Source organism: Talpa occidentalis, unplaced genomic scaffold (genome assembly GCF_014898055.3).
Source record: "Talpa occidentalis isolate TD23 unplaced genomic scaffold, MPIMG_talOcc4v2.1 talOcc4.16, whole genome shotgun sequence".
NCBI classification, from domain to species: domain Eukaryota; kingdom Metazoa; phylum Chordata; class Mammalia; order Eulipotyphla; family Talpidae; genus Talpa; species Talpa occidentalis.
Genome location: NW_023601653.1, coordinates 17,206,287 through 17,230,391, shown reverse-complemented (window position 1 = coordinate 17,230,391; position 24,105 = coordinate 17,206,287). Strand labels below are relative to the sequence as shown.

The window sequence follows — 24,105 nt, the reverse complement described above, 5'->3', positions numbered from 1 at the left end:
TGAAGACATAAAAATTGTTAACTAGATTCTCCTAAGAGAAAGGAAATAAAATTGAAGTTAACTTGCTTGCTTTTCCTGCTGTTCAGTCAATCACCTAAATCCTAGTAAGCATATCTAAAGGGCTTTACAGTTTACAAATGTACCCTATTGGGAAACTTAGAAGGAAGAGGCATTTAAATGTTGGGCCTCTGGAACTCTGAACAATGGGAACAGGTTATGTTTAACACAATGGATTCCATAACTGACCCATTGCAAATCTGTAATGATCCAGCCAGTGAAGTAGGATGTGCTTGACCTTTCTCTGAAGTTTTCTTAATTTGATAAGTGATGCAATGTCATGCATAGGACTTATATCCACTACTGTATCAAATGAACCGGTAGCTTCTGGGTCTGTTAAAGTTAAAGGCTGAAAAACAGGAAAAATTATGCAGTGAGCAATAAATAAATATTAGTTACTTAAGTTGAAGTTGATTTTACACTTGTGATGATTAAGTTTGGAGCACAAATGTTTTTTTATTTTAAGTCCAATTGGTCTATTTTTTCTTTCTTCATTTGTACTTTTGGGATTGTTTCTAAGAAACAACTTCCTAATCCAAGGTCATAAAGATTTATAACTATATTTTAGTCTAAGAATTTTATAGGTTTTCTCTAACAGTTAGGTCTATAACAGGAGGATGAGATCCAACCCCTTTCTTTGGCATATGGATATCCAGTTTTCCCAGCATCGTTGGTTGAAAAGATTATCTATCCTTTAATTGAATTGGAAGCTCATGCTATTTTATTTACTAGGAGAAAATATTATCTCTATCTCATAATTCCATAGAAGTGTCCTTCATCTTGCTCTTCAAGAAGTCATGAAGGTGGACATGTCTGGCTTCTTCTTCCATCCCCTCACTTTTCACATGGGAGGATAGAATTCAGAATAATGGAAGAGCAGACAATGGTTACTTAAAATGACCACAGTCTCCAAATGGCAGCTTTTGAAAAAATTTTAAGGTACCATATTGTTTAGGCAATTTTATGATAAAAATGAAAACAATTTTGGTAAAGCAGTATGACAGAGAGACTGACACAGAAAGGGAAGGCTATTTCATGTTTCATAGCTTTTCATAAACACCCAAGGGATTTGGTGATACTACTTTCCTTTGAAATTTAAGAATCATGAATATGAAAAAGAGGGAAATTTTATATTGTGAAACTATGATTGTAAACATAGTCAATTTCTAAATATAATAGTGTTCTTTCTAAGTACTATTTTATACTAAATATGTAAAGAATGATCACTAGCTTAACAAAGCCATGACAATGTAAGAGTCAAAGATTATACAACTTTAGTTGAAAGGAGCTGTAGAGGTCTGAACCAGAAAGTGGGGTTTGCTTTCCTCCATCTGAAATAGAAACCAGCAAAGGGTTTCTGTTGGGGCATTGAGTGAGAGAGGCATGGAACATATTAGGTCCTCTAAAAGGATCTAGCAGAACAAATGGGGGAAATAAGACTCAGGTCCACACACAAGAAATCCTATCACCTCAGTGGAAGCTTGAGCCAGATTTTACCCACTCAGACCAACCACAAAACCAAACCACAGAGTTGCTGTTAAGTCAACCACAATGAGGAAGAAGCAAGAAACCAATGTCAATGCAATATGGGGATCAGGAAGCGGCCTCGGTGCAGACTGAGAAGTTTAGTGGTTTGACCAAAGTCTAGGAAACTTTGAGAACTAAGATCTAAAACACAGGTTTGGTACATGCAGGCCCAATCCTCTTCTCTCACACAGTGTAAATCTAAAGCATGTGCAAACACCAATAGCACAAGAATCTCTATATTCTCAGGTATCTGTTTCTCAACTTACTACAACCAGATTTCCACTTCAACCTGACCCCTGAAGTGGCTCATATTGAAGTCATTGTTGATCCCCACTGAGACAAACCAAAAGGATGCTTTTTATTTTGCATTTGCTTGATCTCACTGAAAGGCTCATCGTGTTACCACTTGAAACTCTTTCTCTTTAGCATGTGTGTTATCATTCATGTAGGAAATAGAACCTCTCTGCTGTGGTCTAAGAAACCTAATTACGAACCCACTGAAAGAGCAGAAGTGACAGTCTCCAACTGCTCACATAACACCAAATTGGCCAACCAGGGTTGCTGTTGCATCTGGAATGTCAGGAAGATTGTGGTCAAGGAATGGCCTCTGGAGCTGCTGGAAAGAATCCACTGAAGCTATGATTTTGGAATCAGGAAGTTGCTACAATTGCATCTCTGTATCCATGATGTCAGTGACTGGAAATGGGGCTGTGGCAAGCCCAACTTACCGATAAGCTTGTTTGCTAAAGTAAATTTCATATTAATGCATCTGCTTGGTAGGGCTTAATATGCATCCAGTAATCCATCTTCAGAGGAATCTAGAAATAGTTTTAGCCTTCTACCCTGGCACTAAGGAAAAGCATGCTAGAGGGAGGGGGAAGGGACATAGAGCCCTCTATGATCCCCATGGTGACTTCCTCTTATCTCAACCGCTGAGCCACCAGGGGAGGCCCAAGTATTATTTCTCTTGACCGTCTTTTCTCACTCTATCTATGCTTACATTAGGCCTCTGTGATTCTCCATTTCAACATATAGATCAGAAGACTGTCCTATGGACTCTGCTATTAACTTGTGGCTTTCTTCTACCTTCCATTCTTACTATCTTAGTATAGTTCATAATATTTTGACTCTATAAGTTCAATAATCTTATGATTGATTTCCTCACACTATACACAAACTATTTCCCCAAGAATAATTGAAAATGAACATTTCTCAACCGAGGTGAACACATCTTTTGAGGGGGGTGAATCTTTTGATGGCATAACAGGTGTTTGGACAGAAATACATTCTGTTACATGCTAGATGGTCCTATATAACTAAAAATTATCCTCTCTAAATGCCATTAGATTCAGAATTTCATGATCCACTAAATCTTTTTTAAAAATATTGGGAGCCAAAAAAAAATGGTTACCTTTTAATTTCACAAAGTCAGTATATCAATTAAAATTATAAACACATTCTGCCACTATTGTTTTACAAAAGAAGATACGTAATTCCCCCAAAACCAGAATCCTTGTACACAAACATTCTTAGCATCTTAATTCATAATAACTAAAGATAACCAAATGTCAACAACTAGTGAATATATATAAACAAGTGTGGTAAATCCATCCAAGAGAACACTACTCACTCATAGAAAGGAACAAATTACAGACAGAGACAATAACATGGATGAATTTCTAATACATTATGATGAACAGGTATACTTGTATGTAATTATGCTGACCCAGGCAGAAAACAGTGCATATTGGTGCTGCTTATGTGAATGATTCTACTTACGTGAACATTAGAAATACAAATCTACCAATAGTGAGAGAACCTGACGTTTGTTTGGGACAAACAGGGGATATTTACTTTTCAGTGGCATAGAAATTATCTTTATATTGATTGTGATAGTGGTTATATACACATTTGTTGAGATTCATCAAGGTTTACACTTAAAATGGGTACATGTTTAGTACAGAAATAACTTATAATTTAACAAATTTGATCTTTTAAAATTTAAATATAGGGGCCTCCCTGGTGACAAGGGGTTAAGACGCAAGCTATCCACAGCCACTGCAGCACGAGTTTGATCCCGGCTGGCCAGGGAGCTACCCACATGGTACAGAAGACCTCTCCTGGCTTGCCCCCTGCTCCCCTCAGCAGTGGATTTCAGTCAATCTGCTTGTTCTGTTCCCCACTCTGTCTGTGGTGTATCCTCTCAACTCCCACATCTCTGGCCTGTACCCCCATTCTTGTATGCATAAATAAATAAATCTTTAAAAAAAGTTAACATAAACAAATGTTTCTAATAATTATAATAAAAGGACACATGTTCAATAGCTTGACTCTGACTCTCTACAATAATTCCTGTCTTTGTGAGAAGAGGAAAGGAATTCTAGAATAACATGGAAATTAAAACATACTTTGGCCTGCAATAACAAAGCAGCCACAATGTCACACTTACATCTTTGTCCTGTATTGTGGATTTCACTTGCTTGTACTTTATTTTGTAGTTATCACATAACTCTTTGACTTCTTTGGTGATGGAATTGACATCAGGGAATAACTGAGAGAGATTGTAAGCTCTTTTCAGATAACATGGTTGAGAAAAATGCAAGGAAGCACAAGATAGTTTGGCATAAAAGCACTATTTGTGGCAAAAAAAATATATAACTTCAGCATCTGTGACAGAACCATGGTAATTCTAAAGGTTAACAGTTTTGTCCCTAAAACTAAAGAGCTTTTATATGTATTCATAAACATTCTGTAGTATATGTACCACTCATTCAATTTTTAAAGTTTCAAATGTTTGATCAAAATCAATCAAGCCAGCTCACTACTAAACCACATAAAATTAGAGATACTAATATTTCACTAATATCTTGCCTCTTGACAAACAAAAGGTTTAGCCTCAAATTTCTCAAGAGATTTAGCACAAGTGTTAAGTAATTATTAAGAGAAGTTATTCTGAGTTATAGTTTAAACAATGCTCTAACAACTTCAAGTTTCTTAGGAATGTTACTTAGGCTTTAATAAAAAAGTAACTTTAAATTGATTTAATTTCATTTTAGTTGAAAAGCAACATAGTGAACCCCACACCATTTTTAAGAATTATAGATAATATAAATGCAAACAATCCAATCAATTAGTACAATGAAAATTAATTCTCCAAAGCCTAGGAACCATGGCCTTAGAAGAAAGTAGGTGTTCATTTTTTCTCCCAACTCTCTTTATATTCTAAACTCTCCTCATTTCAAACTTTTAGTTATTTCTCAGTTAAGGTCCATCAACAGCCGTGGTAGGATTTTTAACTAGTCAAGATTCCAGCAATTGTTGTAGCAATTCCTGGGAAATACTAAAAGATGAGAATCTAAAGTCAACATGGGGGCCTCCCTGGTGGCGCAAGGGGTTAAGTCTCAGCACTATGAAGCAATTGGCAGCCACTGTAGCATAAGTTTGATCCTCAGCCAGGGAGCTGACCCACATGGCTCAGCAGACCTCTCCTGTCTCGCCCACTGCTCCCCTTAGCATTGTACTTCGGTCAATCTGCCTGTTCTGCTCCCCACTCTGTCTCTGGTGAATCCTCTCACCCCCCGCACCTCTGGCCTACACCCCAGCTCTTGTGTGCAAAAATAAATAAATCTTAAAAAATAAATAAATACAGTCAACATGGCTTCTGCTGTGGTCTGCCCTGAGGAAGTGGTGTTCAGAAGATTAAAGAAATTTCTGTTACCGGCTCAGGGAGGCGGGGAGGAAAAGACTTGCATTTTACAGGTGCCAGAGATAGCTTGAGGCTTTGGAGATGCCATTTGTAGACCAAGGTGATGGCAAGGAGCCCAGAAATCTTCACGGTAATAAACTTATTCACCTGGGGGCAACAGAAAGGACTGTCATGTCCTACACAGAATTCTCATGCTCATAATTCAGATGGAAATCACACACATGTCTATGATGCGTGATGGGAAATTTGGGAGCGACATTCACAGATAGCTTCTGTCTAATCCCATTAAGTCAGGAATTTTAGGTTTTGTGCTGCAAACCCGGGGGCTGCTAGAACTTACTGGGGGAACAAAGGCGTGGAGAGAAAGTATTTCTATTAATGTAGTCATGTCTCATCAAGGAAGTCAGATCATTTTAAATTGAGAAAATGCTGGGTTGATCCACAAATATCGCTGAACCCTAATTCTAGCACCGAAACAGTCTTTCCTATAAAATATGCTTGATAACATCTTATCCCCTTGATGCTGACAAAAGTCATTCATGGCTGCCAAGTGCTTAGAAGTTTTACCAGTCTCAACGTTACTATGAAACTTATTAAAACTGGAGAGATTTTATAAAGGACAAGAATTTTATAAATGCGCAAGTTCTTCAAGCTCTAATATATACATATTTGTAACATATATCTAAATGCCTTGCTGTAGATAGTGAGTCCTAATTACACCAGCTGCTCTAAGCATGGGAAGGATTTTTGTTTTGGTTACAAGTTACACTCCCCTTGTTTCCGGAAAGCTACCAGCTGAGGGAACCTGAGCTGAATAATCTATCCTATTAGTGACCCTGTTTTTCCAGATGAAGGGAGAGGGCACCCTGATTTCTGAGTACCAAGAAATTTGCCCTGCTTAGTTCCGTTTCTTTAGCTCCTCTTACTTTCCTAGCCCACCAGAGCTAAGCTGTACTTCTTTAAAAATGACTATCTTAATTGTCTGTGTGGAACATAAGACCATCACGGACGCTTTGTGAATGGCATAGAACAGAGATATGAAGGTACTCTCTACACAACAACCTGTCTAGTGGGAATACATGGTGAGTCATAAATGCAAGGCACATAAATAATTTAAAATTTTCTAGCAACCCTATTAAAAAAAAAAGGAAGGTGCAATTAATTTAAAAACATTTTATAGAAGGGAATTCTATGGGGACTACACCTGAGGGGGTGGGGGGAAGCAAATATTGTTTAAATATGAACAATAATATAAAAATTTTAAAAATTAAAAAAAATAAAAAACATTTTATAATTAAGTCTATCCAAATATTAACATTTCAACCTGTAACCAATGTAAAAATAAGCAATAAGCTATTTTATATTTTCTTATTTTGGACTAAGTCTTTGAAATCTTGTGTGTATTTTACATATATAGTATATTTCAAGGGTTCCATAACCACAGTGACTAAGTGACTGCCATACTGGACCCTGCAGTACTGTATAAATGTACCCTTGAGGATGGCTATGCAGTGTCCCACCTACACAACAATGTGCAGTGGACATAAGCTGTGTGCACACAATGAATCGAGAAAATCTACTACAGACGTTACGGACTGGAAGCTCAGAAGTGTTGGGTTTATTCTTCAGAGTTTGAAATTAGCTGCTGACTTTTGAAAATCAGGATACTTCACACAAAATCTGAATTTACTTAAAAAAATTCATAAACTAAAGCAAGCCCAGGATCAGATTCCCATGTGGCAGCAATCTTCTGACCCTGAGTAAAGGCTGCCCCCTTCAGGGGGGACACACTTCTCAGTTCACTCCAGTTTCCACCTGGCAGCCACACGCTTACAAATTATCTGAATTCCTGATCCTTGACCCTACAAAGATACAAACCGACCTATTAAATGACAAATTTTCTGCAGAATGAGAATGAGGAGGAGACTTTCACTTTGGACATGGTATACTTTCTTATTTAAAAAATATATCTTGGTAAGCATAAAGTGCTTTCCTAATGATAATTTTTAAACGTACTTTAAATAGTAACTTGCTGCTTAACAAAGACACAGTCATCAAAAGCAACCAAGTTTATATCGATGAAGAACTGAAGTAATTCAATCCTCTCAATATTTTTTTCCCTTGATAAGCCATTTTAGAAACTGAAAGTAAATTTGTTATAAGAAATGATCGTAAGAATAATAGATTATAAAATAATACCCAAATTTCAACTGGATCATTAAGCTTTCCCTTTGAAGGCCACATCCATTCCTTTACGACGTCTCCTTTTTTGCTGAACACAATGCCTCCATCCCGATTAAACATCATTGATATTTGGCTACAAAAAAAAAAAAAAAAAAAAAAACACCCAGAAACATGACTTAATTATTTTTTTTAAAGATTTATTTATTTACGCATACAAGAGCTAGGGCATAGGCCACAAATGCAGGGGGTGAGAGGATTCACCAGAGACAGAGTAGGGAACAGAACAGGCAGAGTGACTGAAATACACTGCTGAGGGGAGCAGTGGGCGAGTCAGGAGAGGTCTGTTTTGCCATATGGGTTTCTCCCTGGCTGGGGACTGAATTCATGCTGCAGAGGTTGCAGATTGCTTCATAGTGCGGTGCTTAACCCCTTGCACCACTAGGGAGGTCAAACATGACTTAATTAGAACAAGAAAATTTCTTGAATTCATTGATTTGGCTGAGGGCATGGAAATCACTAGGTCAGTCCTTAAAATTCAGGACTTCTTCCTCTCACATTCCTAGCCGACCATTCTCAAAGGGTTGGCAAAATCTGCTCAGCTGATCAAGATGTCCTTTTTCTGGGATATATCCCCTCTCACTACACCATATACAGAGTCACAGCCATGTGCCCTGTCTTGGCCATTGCTCACTCAGGGCTGAACATTTAAGCCAGGAATGTGTTCCAAATGGATGCAGTAATATGTATAAAAGGCCATGGAGGAAAGAGATGGGCATAGTTCATTCAGGGTCTGAGAGGAAGCCAACAGGGCTAAGTGTTGCAAATAATTCATCATACATCATGAATTTTAAGAATGAAAAGTCACAGAAAGCTTTAATAACCAGACAAGGAAGTAACATGATCAAGTGAATTGTAGGGAACCAAAGTGAACGCTAGCGACCAGCTAAGGGGGCCAGTAGTGGTCCAGGAGAGAAGATGGCATGTAGGACCAGGGCAGGGATGAGAAAGATGAAGACACGTGTAGATTCAAGAACCATGTAGATTTAGACAGAAGGAATTTGAGTGGTGACGAACAGGAAGGCATCCATTTAATCTTCCCTATACTTTATATGTCTATTAATGCAGCATAACATTTTATTAGCTTTTCTGAATCAGTAGCATCACTATGTGTTCATGCTAAAATACCTTTGTGTTTTCTCTCAGCACAGCACCTGGCACAGAGAAGGGGCTTAATGAAAGTCTGAATTGAATTGACAAAATGGATTCAATTACAGATAAATAATTATTACAGTCAAGTCACTGTTAGAGTACCATCAGGGATGGTACTAGGGATGCTTCTAGGGATGCCCAAAGTGAGGATTCTATACACCTAGGACATTTTTGGTATTGTGATAATAATTATTTTGATAATGTTTATTAGAAGTGTACTATGTGGGCCTCCCTGGTGGTGCAGCGGTTGAGCGCTGGGTTGCGAAGCTGCCTGCAGCCTCTGCAGTGCCAGTTCATTCCCCAGCCTCCTGGCGAGGGTCCCACATGGCGCGCAGACCTCTCCTGCCGCCCGCTGCTCCCCTCAGCAGTGTACTTCGGTCCTTCTGCCTGCTCTGCTCCCTGCTCTGGCTCTGGTGAATTCTCTCACCCTCCCGTGATTCTGACTGTACCCAGTACATGTATAAGCAAAACAAACAAACAAACAAATAAATAAACATGCCTCTATTTAAATAAATAAATAAATAAATAAATAAATAAATAAATAAATAAATAAATAAAGAGAAGTGTACTATGTGCTAAGCCTTAAATACATGCTTTTAACAGACAGGGTGGCTCAATGGTGCAAACACTGCTTTGCCAGTTAATTGTATTGACCCAAGCCCTTCCACTTTCTCATTGTGTGAAGTTGGACACATTTTTTACCCTTCCAGTGGCTCAGTTTCCTGACAAAAGTGTCTACCTCACAGAGCTTGCGAGGACTAGGTTAGATAACACATACAGCCCACATTGAGCAGAGTCGGGCAACTTGTAAGTTCTCTGAAAGTGTTGGCTTTTACTATTAAGCCCCTTTATTGCTCTTTTTTACCTAACAATTTTATTGAAATATAACTCACATCATGCTACTCACTATTTAAAATGTATAATTCAGGGATCTCCAGTATATTTACAAAATTGTGCAATGATCAACCACAGTCAATTTTAGAACATTTTCATCACCTCACAAAGAAACCACATGCCTCTAAGCAGTGACTCCCCTAAGCTGCCAGGCAACCACTTGTCCACTTTTTGTCTATATAGAATTGCCTATTTTCGACATTTCATGTAAGTGCAATCTTACAATATGTGGTCTTTTAAGACTGGATTTTTCACTTAGCATAATGTAGTCAAGGTTAATCTATATTGTAATATGTATCAGTATTTCTTTTTTTTTAATACTTTGTTTTTTTTTTTATAGAGGCATGTTTTATTTATTTATTTATTTGTTTGTTTGTTTTGTTTATACATGCACTGGGTACAGTCAGAAGCGCGGGAGGGTGAGAGAATTCACCAGAGCCAGAGCGGGGAGCAGAGCAGGCAGAAGGACCGAAGTACACTGCTGAGGGGAGCAGCGGGCGGCAGGAGAGGTCTGCGCGCCATGCGGGACCCTCCTCCAGTGGCCGGGGAGCAGCCAGGGATCGAACCGTCGCTGCAGAGGCTGCGGGCAGCTTCGCAACCCAGCGCTCAACTGCTGCGCCACCGGGGAGGCCCATGTATCAGTATTTCATTTAGATTTATGACTGAATAATGGTGCATTATATGGCATACCAAATTGTATTTGTTGGTTATCAATTATCTATCCGCTGAGCTCTCTTTTTGAGGATATGTTGATAGTATTGCGGTGGAATGATCCAAGAGCTTCACAAATGGGGACTCTTTAGTTCAGGTTTCAGGACAAGAAGTACTTTTTTTCACTAGGAATTTAAAATATTTGTCACAAAGAGAAAAGAGATAAAAGTAAGCAAACACATATGGATGTGAATGTAAACGCCATGGTATCTTAAAGAACAAACAAAATATTTTTTGCTCTAGCTACTTGTGCAGAAAAGAGGTGAAAGGAAGCGAAAATTTAAATTTCCATGCAATGCAATTGTAATTATACTTGTAAAAGATGAAATTTCTTCCAATACAAAAATTTTGCCATGTGTATAAAATTGCTTAAAAAAATCATCACCCCCACATTATCATTATTATTATTACTACTACTGTAATTGTTATTACTCATGTAATGTGTACTCAGCTCTAGACCTCCCTCAGCATGTTAAAGTTTGGAAAAAGTGGGGGAAGAAGCATTAGCATTAGTTCTGAAAACTGACTTTAGTATTTTTCTCTACCATGGAAAAGGTATCCATCTTCTTTAGAGCTTCGTTTGCCCTAGCTGGGAAACCTACCTAATAATAGGGTTCCTAAGAAAATGAAATAACGGGGCCTCCCTGGTGGCGCAAGGGGTTAAGCACAGCACTGTGAGGCTGTCCACAGCCTCTGCAGCACAAGTTCAATCTCCAGCGGCCAAGATGCTGCCCCACATGGCGCAGCAGACCTCTCCTGGCTCCCCACTGCTCCCCTCAGCAGTGTATTTCGGTCAGTCTGCCTGTTCTGCTCCCCACTCTGTCTCTGGTGAATCCTCTTACCTCTGGCTTGTACCCCAGTTCTTGCATGCATAATAAATAAATAAATCTTTTTAAAAAAAAAAAGAACATGAAAAAGTGATATCTCTACTTAAAATGATACATCTTAGCAACTAATAAAGGTGAGATGTTTTAATCAAGCTCACCAGAAAAACAGTCTCCCAAGAACCTAACTTGGACAATCCCTGGAAAAATCAAGTAGCAATACATTTGTTCTTCATGAAAGCAATTATTTTCCACCTTGTCTGTCCTGTCACAAAATAAGACGTTCAATTAAAATGCCATAAAATTATATAGTGTTTCCTAATCTTTCTCTCGAAACTGTTGAGCTACAGTTGGGTTGGGAGAGGAAGACTTTTTTAAAGTATGTGCTTTCTCAACCTTTCAAATGCTTCCCGATTCTGTCATCTTCTTTTCATCTCAACATCAAAGTTGGGAAAGGTTCTTCCCCACGGAGAGAGGGCAAGTGTCCACATGCCCCTCACCAGGCACTCTGCGGCCCCATTAATCTCGCTCTCTCTTTGCATCTTGAGACGCAAGCATTAGTCTTTTATTTCTTTTAGTTTTTTGCTGACCTTACTCTCTTTGCTGGTAGGCTGCTGACACATTTCAACAGGTGATCTGGCTCATAAAAGCAGCCAGGGGAGGGAAACAGTGAGAAGGGGGTTCACCAAAAACATGGCCAGCACATACCAAATGCTGAATGTAGTAGAAACACACAAACACCTATTTAAGACCTAGTTTAAAAAAAAGGTGGGGATGTCCTCTTGCTCTCTGGATGATCTAACTTTCAACTCTCATTACCTTGAAATCAAGAAAAGTCAAAATATAGGGGTGAGCAAGTATGTGACTGGGGCTTCTTCAAAAATTCAAATGCAGCAAATCTGGAGGGGGAGTGTGCTGTACAGTGCCTGATAGATAAGCGACAATGTCAATCTCTACACAAAACACCAAGGTTCAGAAAATGTTTTTCTAAACCCACATTTCATGTTTTTTTATGCGTTGTTATTAAGATATTCGAGTTGCCTTTTGTCAATATGTTCCGTCGAGATAGGGTGCTTTTGGGCCTCTCCAGTGGCACAGCGGGTTGAATGCACTGTTGTGAAGCTGTCAGCACCCTCTGCAGCACGGGTTTGATTCCCGGCTGACCAGGGAGATACCCACACGGCATGGTAGACCTCTCCTGTCTTGCCTGCTGCTCCCCTTAGCAGTGTTTTCAGTCGCTCTGCCTGTTCTACTCCCTGCTCCGTCTCCGGTGAATTTTTCCCCCTTCTGCACCTCTGGCCTGTACCCCAGTTCTTGTATAAATAAATAAATAAATAAATCTTTAAAAAAAATTAAGACTGAGAGATTAAAAAAAAATAGACAGGGTGCTTTAAGTTGAAATTGACCACATGGAAAAAAAGGAAGGGATACCTGGATAAGGTATATCCCAAAGAAGGGTAAATGTGGGGGAAGAGTTATAAAGATGCAGAATGTCCCCCCCAAAATTCGTGCCCACTCTAAAAATCAGCATGTGACTTGATTTGGAAATAGGGTCTTTGCAGATACAATCGGTTCAGGGTCTCAGGATAACAGGGACTGTCTTGTTCTCTGTTAAGTCCCTTGGGCCTAAATGGTGCTTACTTAGGAGGCCCACCACAAATATTTGTTGAATCAGTGAGTATAAATATTTCCCACAGATGCCTTTTTGTTTCAACTTTGTGCATTTATTTCCCTTTTTCAATATTTTCTTCCAGCTTCCCTGTAACACATCTCTTGACAAACAGGAGCCATAGCTTATATTACTCTCTATTCTGAGTGACTGATGCCCAACAGGTACTCACTGCTGAGGAAGGGAGCACTGAGTGCTAAAGAAAGGGAAGAAGAAATATGTGAGTGAATGAATAAAGGAGACATGCCATAGCAACGATGTGGCAGAGGCAGAAAAGTAATCCCATCCCTCTTCCTTGCCCTCCTACTCCTTACCCTCAGGATGACTCATCCAAATAGTTAGCTAAGTGCTCGGGTAAGCAAAAGTTAGCTGACTGGGATATCTAGCCGTACAGAGCTGAGTTTCTCTTCCATGGAAAAGTAGAGACATCTGGGGAATGGGGAATGAAAGAAGAATTTCCTAAGTCAGAAAGGAAGAGGGAAAAATCTGACACAGGAGAGGAAAACAGGAATGTTGGGCAACATGTAGGATGGATGAAGCACTTTTAAGAACATGTTAGTACATTTTGTACTTTATTGTTTTATTACTGTGCTATAAACTCCCCGTGACCCAAATCACCAAGGATTTTGGTTATCTTCACAGAGGTCTCGGGTGAGTAGTTTTCATATATGAACATTAAGGAGAGGAGCAAATTCCCCAAAGGACTCAAATCACAAAGTCAAAACACACGCATAGATACATGTCAGAGCATGGAGAACACAATTAAAGGAGGCGGGATATAAGAGCCAGTGAAGATCATGGCCCTAAGAGCTTTGTACACATTTTGAAGAGAATATGAGACTTTTCATGGGGTGCTGAGTGGGGGTCCTGCCAGTGTTATCTAGTGCTCAAGGTGGCAGGGAGGCCCAGCTGACACCTTACTCACTAAATACCAGTCTTCCTATATCAGACAGGTTGAGACCTGTCTGTTCACGGGGCTTTGCCCTTGTATATATCCTTCTGTTCCAAAAAGCCAGAGCATCAGCTCGCCGATGGCTCTACTGGCTTCTTGGATCATGGTCTTTTGAACTGTTCTAATTTGCAAGTCTGTACATGGGACGGTCTTAAGCACAGGTATATATTTCATTTTCCTTCCCTGCGTTCTCAATTAGATTGACCATTTTAAAGATTGCTTACCATGTCTCCCTTTGTTGGGATTTGGCCCATTTCCTATTCTTAGCTTTCTCACAAGTTCTAATTAGTCTGAAATCTCACTTGCCTTTTAGGAAAAGAAATGCTACCACATCCAAAAGGTGTGAAGGTTCCAAGGATAACTGGCTTTTCGAAGTCACTGAATATATTGGTGTACATGCCACCCCAAGGAAGGGCAGAATAACTTTGGCAGACAGCTAAACGGCCAGAAGGATAGATAAAATCCACGTTAAGGAACTGATATGGAGTCAAACAACAATATTACTAGTAATAAGTCTTCTATAAAATGATTCAACTCTTAGCCTATTTAATTTTTTAAATCAACTATTACAGATAAGCCAATGGAAGAGCAGAGACTTCCATAGTCACCAAGCACAAGAATGATAGTGTGAGGTCAGCAAATGGCTTTCCTGGCTACACATCCTTCCCCTGTGTTTACTGCACGCTCATTTTAGCCCCCAAATTCTTTGAAACCTTTCTTGTGAATAAGAACAGGGAAATCTGGTCAAACTGGTCCTGTTAATGGTAGAGTTGCTGGAAACCAGAGTTGCCCGGTTGCTGCCCAGTGTTGCCTAACGAGGTCATTCCAGCAGACAACGGGAGGATGGGTCTCCTTGCCAATGATGACGGCTAGATGGGCACAGGAGGACGGAGGGATAAGTATGGAAATGTGAACAATATTACAAAAGCTAGCTCTACCAACCTCTACAAAACTATGATGGACACAAAGTTGTTCTTTGGATTTGTAAGAACTTATAAAATCTTTCTTCTCTAAGCTAGATTCTCTAGATACTAAATCCCCATGTGGTTCTCTCTACTAATCAGGAAAATGAATCAAAAAAAACTTATTTTCTCAGAACCACATGAGACCTTAGGTGCTTATCAAAAATATCAGCTACCATCAGAAATCCCCTTAAGCAGAAGTAAGGCTTGTAAAATAGAGAACTTTCCCCAAGCTCCTTCTCAGGTTGACTTCTCCAACCCCCAGCACAAAGGAATGTGGACCCTCAGGAGAAATGGACTGAATACACACAAAGCATCAGACCTCCTTTGCCAACAATTCTGGGATTTTCTGCTAAGAATGTGGAGAGACCCCACATTCTCTACCTGTCATGTGCCCTACCTATCAGCCCCTTCCATCATTCCTGGCCTCTTCCATCTTTCTTATCCTGGAATTTCACAAGGATACTAGGTCAGAGAGGAACCATCTACCAGGGAGTAATGGAACTTTTTCTCTGCTGGGTCAACTTCTTTGATTGTTGGTAGCTGAGGCTTCCTCTTCAGCAACTCCAGCCAGAAACAAGGAGTAGCAGGGCTATTACTGCCCACCTTCATCGTATCTTCAAAATCATTATAGTGGTGCAGGATAAGTGGCTTGTTGAACCCCTTTTTTTTCAGCTTAGCTTCTTCCTTTTTTCTGTTCAAAAGAAAAAAAATTCAAGAGTTAGCTAATTTCTTGGTCTTATCAAAGACCAAGGGCTGTTCAGTCATTTTTGGCCGCCTCTTTACTGATCTACTAAGCTTTCTTTACATTCTGAGAGTTGAATTTTAAGATCCTTAGCCATTTATTGAGTGCCTACCATTTTAAAAGTTATTCAGCACCTACTGTATGAAGCACTGTACCAGTGGCTGCAGCAACAGCAAGACTAGTACATAGCTCCTATTCCCACAGGAGTAGCATCACCCAGCACAGGTTTTGGACAAGAACTGAGATGACTTCTGGTGCTGCCACCTGGGGCTGTAGAAAGTAGGTAAAGTACCAAGTTCCTCTGAGCCTTGGTTTCTTCATCTGTAAAATGGGATAACAATACCTCGCAGAAATGTAGGCAATCACTAGTTAATTCATGCACAAAGACTTCTGGGCACAGAAGCCAGTACTTAGCATGCCCTCTATAAACACTAGGTATTTTTGTTATAACTTAGTGGGGAACATAGATAAACATGTTTGCCAATAATAAAATTTCAAGATGATAGGACAGATGAATATGAAACCATCTAGCTTCTAGACTTAAGACACCTTGAAATTAAGGTAGTCTCTTAGCATATTCATTTAATCATTCAAAAATATTCCCAAAGTCAAAACTCATATTCTTATGAATAAGATGCCATCTACCCCCATTCTTTTTTTTTCTTTTCTTTTTTTTTAAGAGGAATCCCTTCTTTTTTTTTTTTTTAAGATTTATTTATTTATTTATACAAGCACTGGGTACAGTCAGAAGGGCAGAGGGTGAGAGAATTCACCAGAGCCAGAGCAGGGAGCAGGGCAGGCAGAAGGACTGAAGTACACTGCTGAGGGGAGCAGCGGGCGGCAGGAGAGGTCTGTGCGCCATGTGGGACACTCACCCGGCGGCCGGGGAGCAGCCAGGGATCGAACAGGTGCTGCAGAGGCTGCGGGCAGCTTCGCAACCCACCGCTCAACCGCTACGCCACAAGGGAGGCCCTATCTACCCCCATTCTAAAGCTAGTGCCTGGACTTTTGCAGCTACCTGGTAAAATCAGCATTCAATGCCATAGATATCAACTATAAATTCTCTACTTTCTCCACCATCTCCCTATATTCTCAGCATTGGGTATGACAGGAGTTGTATCTGTGGTGTAAAATACAGACCCTCTAGAGATCACTGAGGAATAGTCATGAAGCAGATCTTCCAAGTTCTTGCTCAGCTTTCCTCTCCCAACATATACACACACATGCTCACATGTAGACACATGCATGTGCACATACACTCATGAGCTCAAGCATGCCTAGTAGTAACTGTTGGCAGCACATCATGTACTAAAAGAGATCATCTTTGCTCTCATGGAGACCAATGGTGCCTGTTTATAGGCTGATGTCTTGGCTTGTCTACGCAATCGCCTCAGCTCAAGTGGGCTGCTGGGCTTCTCAGTTGTTAAGACAGAATGTGGGAATGAAATCAGGCAGATCTATAATCAGTAATTGAGGATCAGGACTTTGATTAGGGCAAGTGATAACCACCTTCTCAGAGAAGAGTCAGTAGTCGAGACTTTCCCAAAAGGGGCATAGAGTGGGACTCAAAACCAACAATTCTCAGCAACAGTGTGAGAGACTATCTAAGACTGCCCTCAGCAAGTCCCTTCAGATTCAGAAAAGATTCTAACAGGGATCTCAATGTTAAGATGCACTTAAAAATTCCTAAAACTGAGTTGGCCTATGTCAAAGAGGGATCTTGGAATATTTGCAGTATGTGAGTGCATCCTCATGTAAAATGGGGAGCCTACCTGAATCTACTTACAGAGTAGTTGAAAGCATTAAATGAAACAGCATTTATTGGCTGGGGGTAGGATATTCAGGTGTGGGAAGAACTATACTAAAAAGAAAAAAAATTCAAGATTAAACCTAAGTAATCAGAAACAACAGATCCAACTATTAAAAGAAAAGGCATAATAGCCCCACCATCACTAGAGTAGGGGATACAAGGGATGGGAGTCCCTAGCAATGTCAAGGGTCACTGGTCCATCTTAGTGAAGAGGAGTGGGGGTTTCTCAATGAGTGCTCTGGAGGAGGAACCAGCTGCAGGAGGGTAGCAAGGGCCAAATCTACCACTTGGCAACTGGATAATGAAATACTTGATTAAAATAACTGCTTTCTTTCTTCTCTTTGTTTCTTTTCTTGCTTCCCTCTTCTTGCTGCTCCTTCCTTCCTTTCTCATATTCTCATGAAAATGTATCCCACTGTCAAAAATTGGGTGAGTGGGTAGAATTTTTGAACAATGTGACAAAAGCAAAACACTTAAAGATTGCTGTTCTTCCCCACACCAGAACACATGTGCGCCACTCCATTTAAAAGCATTAAAGGCTGCCAGACTGTCCGCTTCACAACACATTTATAAACCCAACTGGGAACCTAAGTAATTACCACTCTCCAAGCCCACACCTTCTCCCTTTTATTCAATGCTCAGACATGCATCTATTTTTCTGTGACTTTACACAAAAGGACCTTTTGGATTATTTTTTAAAAGGAAGGTAAGTACACCACTGAAGTGTAAATATCTGTAATCATTTGGAGAAAAAAGCCACCCTCTCCTTCGTTACCAATAAGACCAAAAAAAAATTTTAAAACTCCAATGCAAAACCTTTTATATTACACAAGTGCCACATCACTCAAATAATCAGTAGGGAGCTGTAATTCTGGAAAGTTCCCTACTACCTTTTCAAAAACAGTGCTTCTTTTTCTAACCCCTGAACAGGCCCCTAGACAGTCTTTTGTCATTATGTAAAGACCTATCAGCACCTTATGCCTCCAAAGACTGCCTCTATAAGCAGTGGTAGTGGTCTTGCTCTCTGCTCTTGCCTAAGGGCCAAATGTTGACCTCTGACTTTTCCAGTAGGTGATAATTATCACCAAGTTGATTAGCCCAACAAAGGAACCCTAATATGTTTCAAATGGCTGAACATGGTCAAGACTTAAGGAACAATCTTCTAAGTCAGAAGTTACCCAATTGCCTCAGTCCTCTGGTAACATAAAGGGAACTATATCTCAATCATCTCAAGTCAAAATTGGCCTAGGAATCTAATAATAAATTAAATTTAATATGGTGGGGGCACTCACTGAATATGAGAACTGAGCGATGCTTGAAGCATATCTAATCCTATTTTACAGATACAGAAAAGGGGATACAAAATTGCTAACTAATGGTTACTGTCTATTACTCATTACTATATTCTGCAGATTGTGCCATTATTTAGCAGCATTATTTCATTGAATGCTATCAGCAACTTTATGAGGCAGATTCTAGTAGGATGCCCATTTTATATGAGGAAAATAAGGCTTTGAGAAGTAGAGTAATTGCTTCAAATGCCAATGTGGGCAAGGGAGATGCATGAGGGGCATGTGGACGCCAAAGCTTGGGCTCTAAACGTTTCACACAACCTAGACCCTTGAACACTGCTCAGGAGCTGCAGAGTCAGGGTTGGCAGCAAGCCTAGGATGGCCAGACTACTTTCATACCACCAAGCTCTACCAGTGAACATGAGTTAACTCAGAGTACCCTAGTTCACCAACTACAAGTCAGAAATTCAGGCCCAGACAAAAGGTCAGGGAGAGAGACCCTTTCTAGAGAATGTACTTGGCTTCAAAGAGTATTTTGGGGTGCTCTGGGATGGGAGGTTTCATTACGTTTGTCAGATCCGACTTCCTGGGATAAATCCAGAGTCCATACCTGCCATTCAGATTAGAGAAGAATGTTTTTCACTGTCCTTCATTTCCTTGAATGTGACATGATATTAAAACTTCTATAATGTACTGTTAAACGAATGTGATAGAAATTTGTTTGAGTAAAAAAAGTGAGAGTTCTGATTCGCTTAAAATTTCATTTTATCCAGCAAACATACATTTCAACTCCATGCTATCTCTAACCCCAGTGACCAGAGGATGCTAAGATTTGGCTGCTTTTCTTTAAAATGTTTTATAATGCACATACGGTAAAATGACATGTCTGGGTTCTGGATATATGACAGATCACTTGGAAACAAATTCTACCAAGGTTAGCAGTTCTCATTGTTAAAAAAAAAAAAAAAAAAAAAAACCACTCTTGACAATTTATTTCGATGGGTCATGCATAATAGCATCTTACTCATCCCTGTTGCTGGGTGTCGGCTAAATTCTCCTCCTCTATCTACTCTGCCAAGACATTTCTTCTTGGTTCTAAACTTATTTGTTTCTAGAAATCACTTTTAATGATATTGGATTGTTATTTAAAATGAGTTTTACTTGCTTTGTGCTTTAGTGTCTACAAAGCATATTTATATATTTTACATCACAACAATTTGCTGCAGTAAATAGAAAACATGTTATTATCCATAAGTGGCTGTAGAAACAGAGGCTCAGGGACTTACACAAGATCCTCCAACTACTGACTAATGAACCAGAGTGATAGGACTCAAATTTGGGTTTTCTTTGTTCAATATTACTTAGACTTAATTTTATTTTTTAATCTTCTATTTCCTATCCCAGACAACATATTTCAGAATGGAAGGCAACATACTGTATTTATTTAACCTAGAATAGTGATTTAAAATAGCATCTCCAGCTAAAAAAGTGTGCCAGACAACTATTGGGTACTTATCCAACAGCCACTTCACTTCTTCCTTATTCTTTTTCAAAAATTTATTTCTTTATTTATCTATTGGCTTGACATTCTAAAAAAAGCATTTTTTACAATGAGGTAGATTTCTTTATTTTTTTTAGAGCTGCTTTAGGTTCATAGCAAAATTAAACAGAGAGTAGATAGAGTTCTCAGACACTCCCCACAAATTTGGTTTTCTTTCCATTAAAATATGGTTCCTGTTCCATATCATTTTGAGGCCTTTTTAAACTTAAGAAATGAATTCTAATTTCTGCTGTAAGAATAAATTATAGTAACTGACTAATGGGCTTCCTTGGTGGCACAATGGGTTAAGACACAACATATGAAGAAGTCCGCAGCCACTGCAGCACGAGTTCGACCCCCTGACCAGCCAAGGAACAGCACACACAGCACAGCAGAACTCTCCTGACTCGCCCACTGCTCCCCTCAGCAGTGTACTTCGGTCGGTCTGCCTGTTCTGTTCCCCACTGTGTCTCTGGTGAATCCTCTCACCCCCACACCTCTGGCCTGTGCCCTGGTTCTTGTATGCATAGATAAATAAATCTTTAAGAAAAAAAAAGAAACTGACTAATGTTTTAATGTAGAAAGAGTACCCAGGGAATATTTGCTATACCAGATATTAAAATAGTAATAACATCCATCCAGTGCTAGGAATCTTTACAACACTAAAATGTAGCTACTATAATTATCCCCATTTTACAGATGAGGAAAGTGAGGCAAAGGGGTAGTAAGTGAATTTCCCAAAGTGACATGAATGGATGGAGCTGGGATTTTAGCTCAATTAACTGGGCTTCAAGGTCTCTTTCTTAACACCATACTCTGGCTCTCTCATATAATATGAATAATTAAAATAGCTTAAAACTAAAGGTATGATCAGTTTAAGAATCCAAATCAGGGGATAACAGAGAACGTACTCAATAAATGACTTCAGAGAGATAATAGAATGTTGTGGTTAAATAAATGCACAGGCTTTGGTAAAGACAGACGTAAGCTTATGTAGCAGCTCACCTACTTAATAGCTCTCTGATCTCAACAGCAGCAACTTACTCATGGACGCATGTCAATTGCTTCATGTAGTGCTTCATATAAAACAAGTGCCCAATAAACATTAGTGATCATTGTTAACACTCAATAAATACTTGCTATGATTATTACTGACATGGAAGAAAAAAAGCTATAAGATCATCATCTCCCATCAATACACAACAAAATTCCAGCTAAATGTAGAAAAGAAAAGAAATAAAAATAGAGTAGGTATGTCTAAACTCTAAATGAGGAAAGTTTTTCCAGTTATAAAAACAATGGGGGAAAAAACTGAAAACATTGGTTATTGTATGATAATAAACGTTAAAACACCTATATCTTAATCATAAAGTTAAAAATCAAACAATGAGCTAGAGAAATAAATATTGCCACAAATAAAAAAATTAATATCCTTAATAGATTAAAAAAACTTAAGTGAACAGATAAGAAAAGATAGTAAAAACCACTGAGATTAAAAGATGCACAGATTAGGAAAATCCAGTTCAGAGAATTTTTAACATGAAGAAATTAAAAAGGTAAATCTTTCTAGTTAGCAAAGAAATATATAGTTAATATATTTTGTCCATCAATTTAGCAAAGTTGAGTACTCTTAATAACTATATTCAATGCTGTGTTGCTGAGATGGGTCCCCACACATTGCTGTGAAGCTGGCATGGTTTTCTTGGAAAACATGGGAAGGAATCAAAGAAATGCCAAGTGTTTATAGAAGAGTTGAGCAAACGCAAATGCTCAATAATAGGAGAATGATTAAAAAAACTGAGTTAAATCGTTTCTTAAGACTTTAACAGCATGGGAAAATGCTCGTGCTTGAGTGAAAGGAAAAAGGCAAGGTAAAATCACCATTCAAAAGACAATATCTATTTGTTTGTTTGTTTGTTTGTTTTGAAGATTTTATTTTTATTCATACAAGAGCTGGGGTTCAAGCCAGAGTTGTGGGAGGGTGAGAGGATTCCCCAGACAGAGCGGGGAGCAGAGCAGGCAGATGAACCAAAAGCACTGCTGAGGGGAGCAGTGGGCGAGACAGGAGAGGTCTGCTGTGCCATGTGGGATTCTCCCTGGCCGGCCAGGAATAGAACTGGCGCTGTGGAGGCTGTGGACAGCTTCACAGCACTGCACTCAACCCGCTGCGCCACCGGGGAGGCCCAGATAACATATATTTGTAAAGGCAATATACACACATATAAACTACATAGTGTAAAATACATATTTACTACAAGTATGTGTGCATGTATTAGGAAAAAAAAACTGCAAGGAAATATGCCCAAATGTTTTAAAAGGGTGATTTTTTAGGGAAAAGGTTATGTGATTTCAATTTTTTCTTACACTTTTCTAAATAAAAAAAATTTCAAAACAGAGACTGTATTACATCTAAAATACACTTCACTGAGGCCAGGTGAGCAAATGGAACAGAAATAAAGCATGATAGAAAGTGAACCAACCAGTCAGGTGGTGCTATGTTTCACCCCTGGCTTTGCTGCTGTCTTGCTGAGTAACTATGAACAAATTGCTACACTTAGTGACACACTGACTTTACCATCAATAAATTGGAGTTGAGGGGGGCCTCCCTGGTGGTGCAGGGGTTAAAGACACAGTGCTATCAAGCAATTTCCAGTCGCTGCAACATGAGTTGGATCCTCACCAAGGAGATAACCCACATGGCACAGCAGACCTCTCCTGTCTCGCCTGCTGCTCCCCTCAGAAATGTATTTCAGTCAATCTCCTGTTCTGCTCCCCACTCTGTCTCTGGTGAATCCTCTCACCCCCTCTCCCATACCTCTGGCCTATACCCCAGTTCTTGTATGCATAAATAAATATTTAAAAAAATTGGAATTGAGAATTGTACCTCTCTCATGGGTGGTTGTAAGGAGTATAGATAACACATGTAAAGCCCCAGGTCCACTGTATAGCACTGTTATAGAGCAGATATTTCATCATTACTTGTTATCATTATTATTACCTCCTCCTAATGGTTTGATTTCGCCTTTGTTGATTGTTATCTTCTGAGATATTCAGTTTCCCATTTTATTAATTAATTATTTATTTATACAAGTGCCGGGTATAGTCAGAAGTGGGAGAGGGTGAGAGAATTCACCAGAGCCAGAGGGGAGAGCAGAGTAGGCAGACTGATGAAGTACACTGCTGAGGGGAGCAGCGGGCGGCAGGAGAGGTCTGCGCGCCATGTGGGACCCTCGCCCGGGCGGCCAGGGATCAAACCGGCACTGCAGAGGCTGCGGGCTGCTTCATAACCCAGCACTCAACTGCTGCGCTACCGGGGAGCCCTCAATTTCCCATTTTAGATGACAAGTTCTTTGAATACAGGGCCTGGTTTTACGTTTCCTTAAACAATGCTAAATGAAATAAGTCAGAAGGAGAAAGACAACGAAACTAGAAAGACAAAGAAATGGTGGCTTTTCTTTGCCTAAGGTCTTTTCTTTCCACCTCTTCCCCACTATTTCAAATATGATCCTGGACTGGTTATCTGACAAAGCTGAGTGACAGGTAAGTCATATATCATATAGTGACTCTTGCATGAGTTACCAGGAGAGAAGAGTTAGTGTATGTATTTTTCACATTACAGATACCATAGGCAAATGATAGGGTAACTTGTCCAAGATACCATAGGCTCTGCTTTTTGCTATGGGTAAAAAGCATGCTTGCTTATGCTTCTTGCCTATCTACCTTATCATACGCCTCATAAAAGTACATGACTCCAGGGCCTCCCTGGTGGTGCAAGGCGTTAAGCACAGCTCTATGAAGCAATCCCAAGCCTCTGCAGCACGAGTTCGAGTTTGATCCTGGCCAGCCAGAGAACTACCCATATGGCATAGCAGACCTTTCCTGTCTTGCCTGCTGCTCCCCTCAGCAGTGTATTTCAGTCAGTCTGCCTGTTCTGTTCTCTACTCTGTCTCTGGTGAATCCTCTAACCTTCCTCCCCCCGCACCTCTGACCTGTACCCCAGCTCTTGTATGCACAAATAAATGA

The 24,105-nt window shown here is 39.7% G+C and overlaps 1 protein-coding gene across 2 annotated transcripts in view; it reads right to left on the bottom strand.

Moving 5' to 3' along the window:
* The window catches only part of LOC119247419 (uncharacterized protein C3orf20-like), a 65,174-nt gene that overhangs the window by 25,197 nt on the left and 15,872 nt on the right, over positions 1-24,105 (bottom strand). For both annotated transcript variants that reach the window (XM_037513849.2, XM_037513850.2), the window contains exons 8-13: positions 15,162-15,389; positions 14,040-14,189; positions 7,490-7,607; positions 5,303-5,437; positions 4,034-4,135; positions 247-406 (exon numbers count right to left, since the gene is read on the bottom strand). In XM_037513849.2, the coding sequence (XP_037369746.1) occupies positions 247-406; positions 4,034-4,135; positions 5,303-5,437; positions 7,490-7,607; positions 14,040-14,189; positions 15,162-15,389 (893 nt within the window). The remainder of the gene's footprint in view (positions 1-246; positions 407-4,033; positions 4,136-5,302; positions 5,438-7,489; positions 7,608-14,039; positions 14,190-15,161; positions 15,390-24,105) is intronic.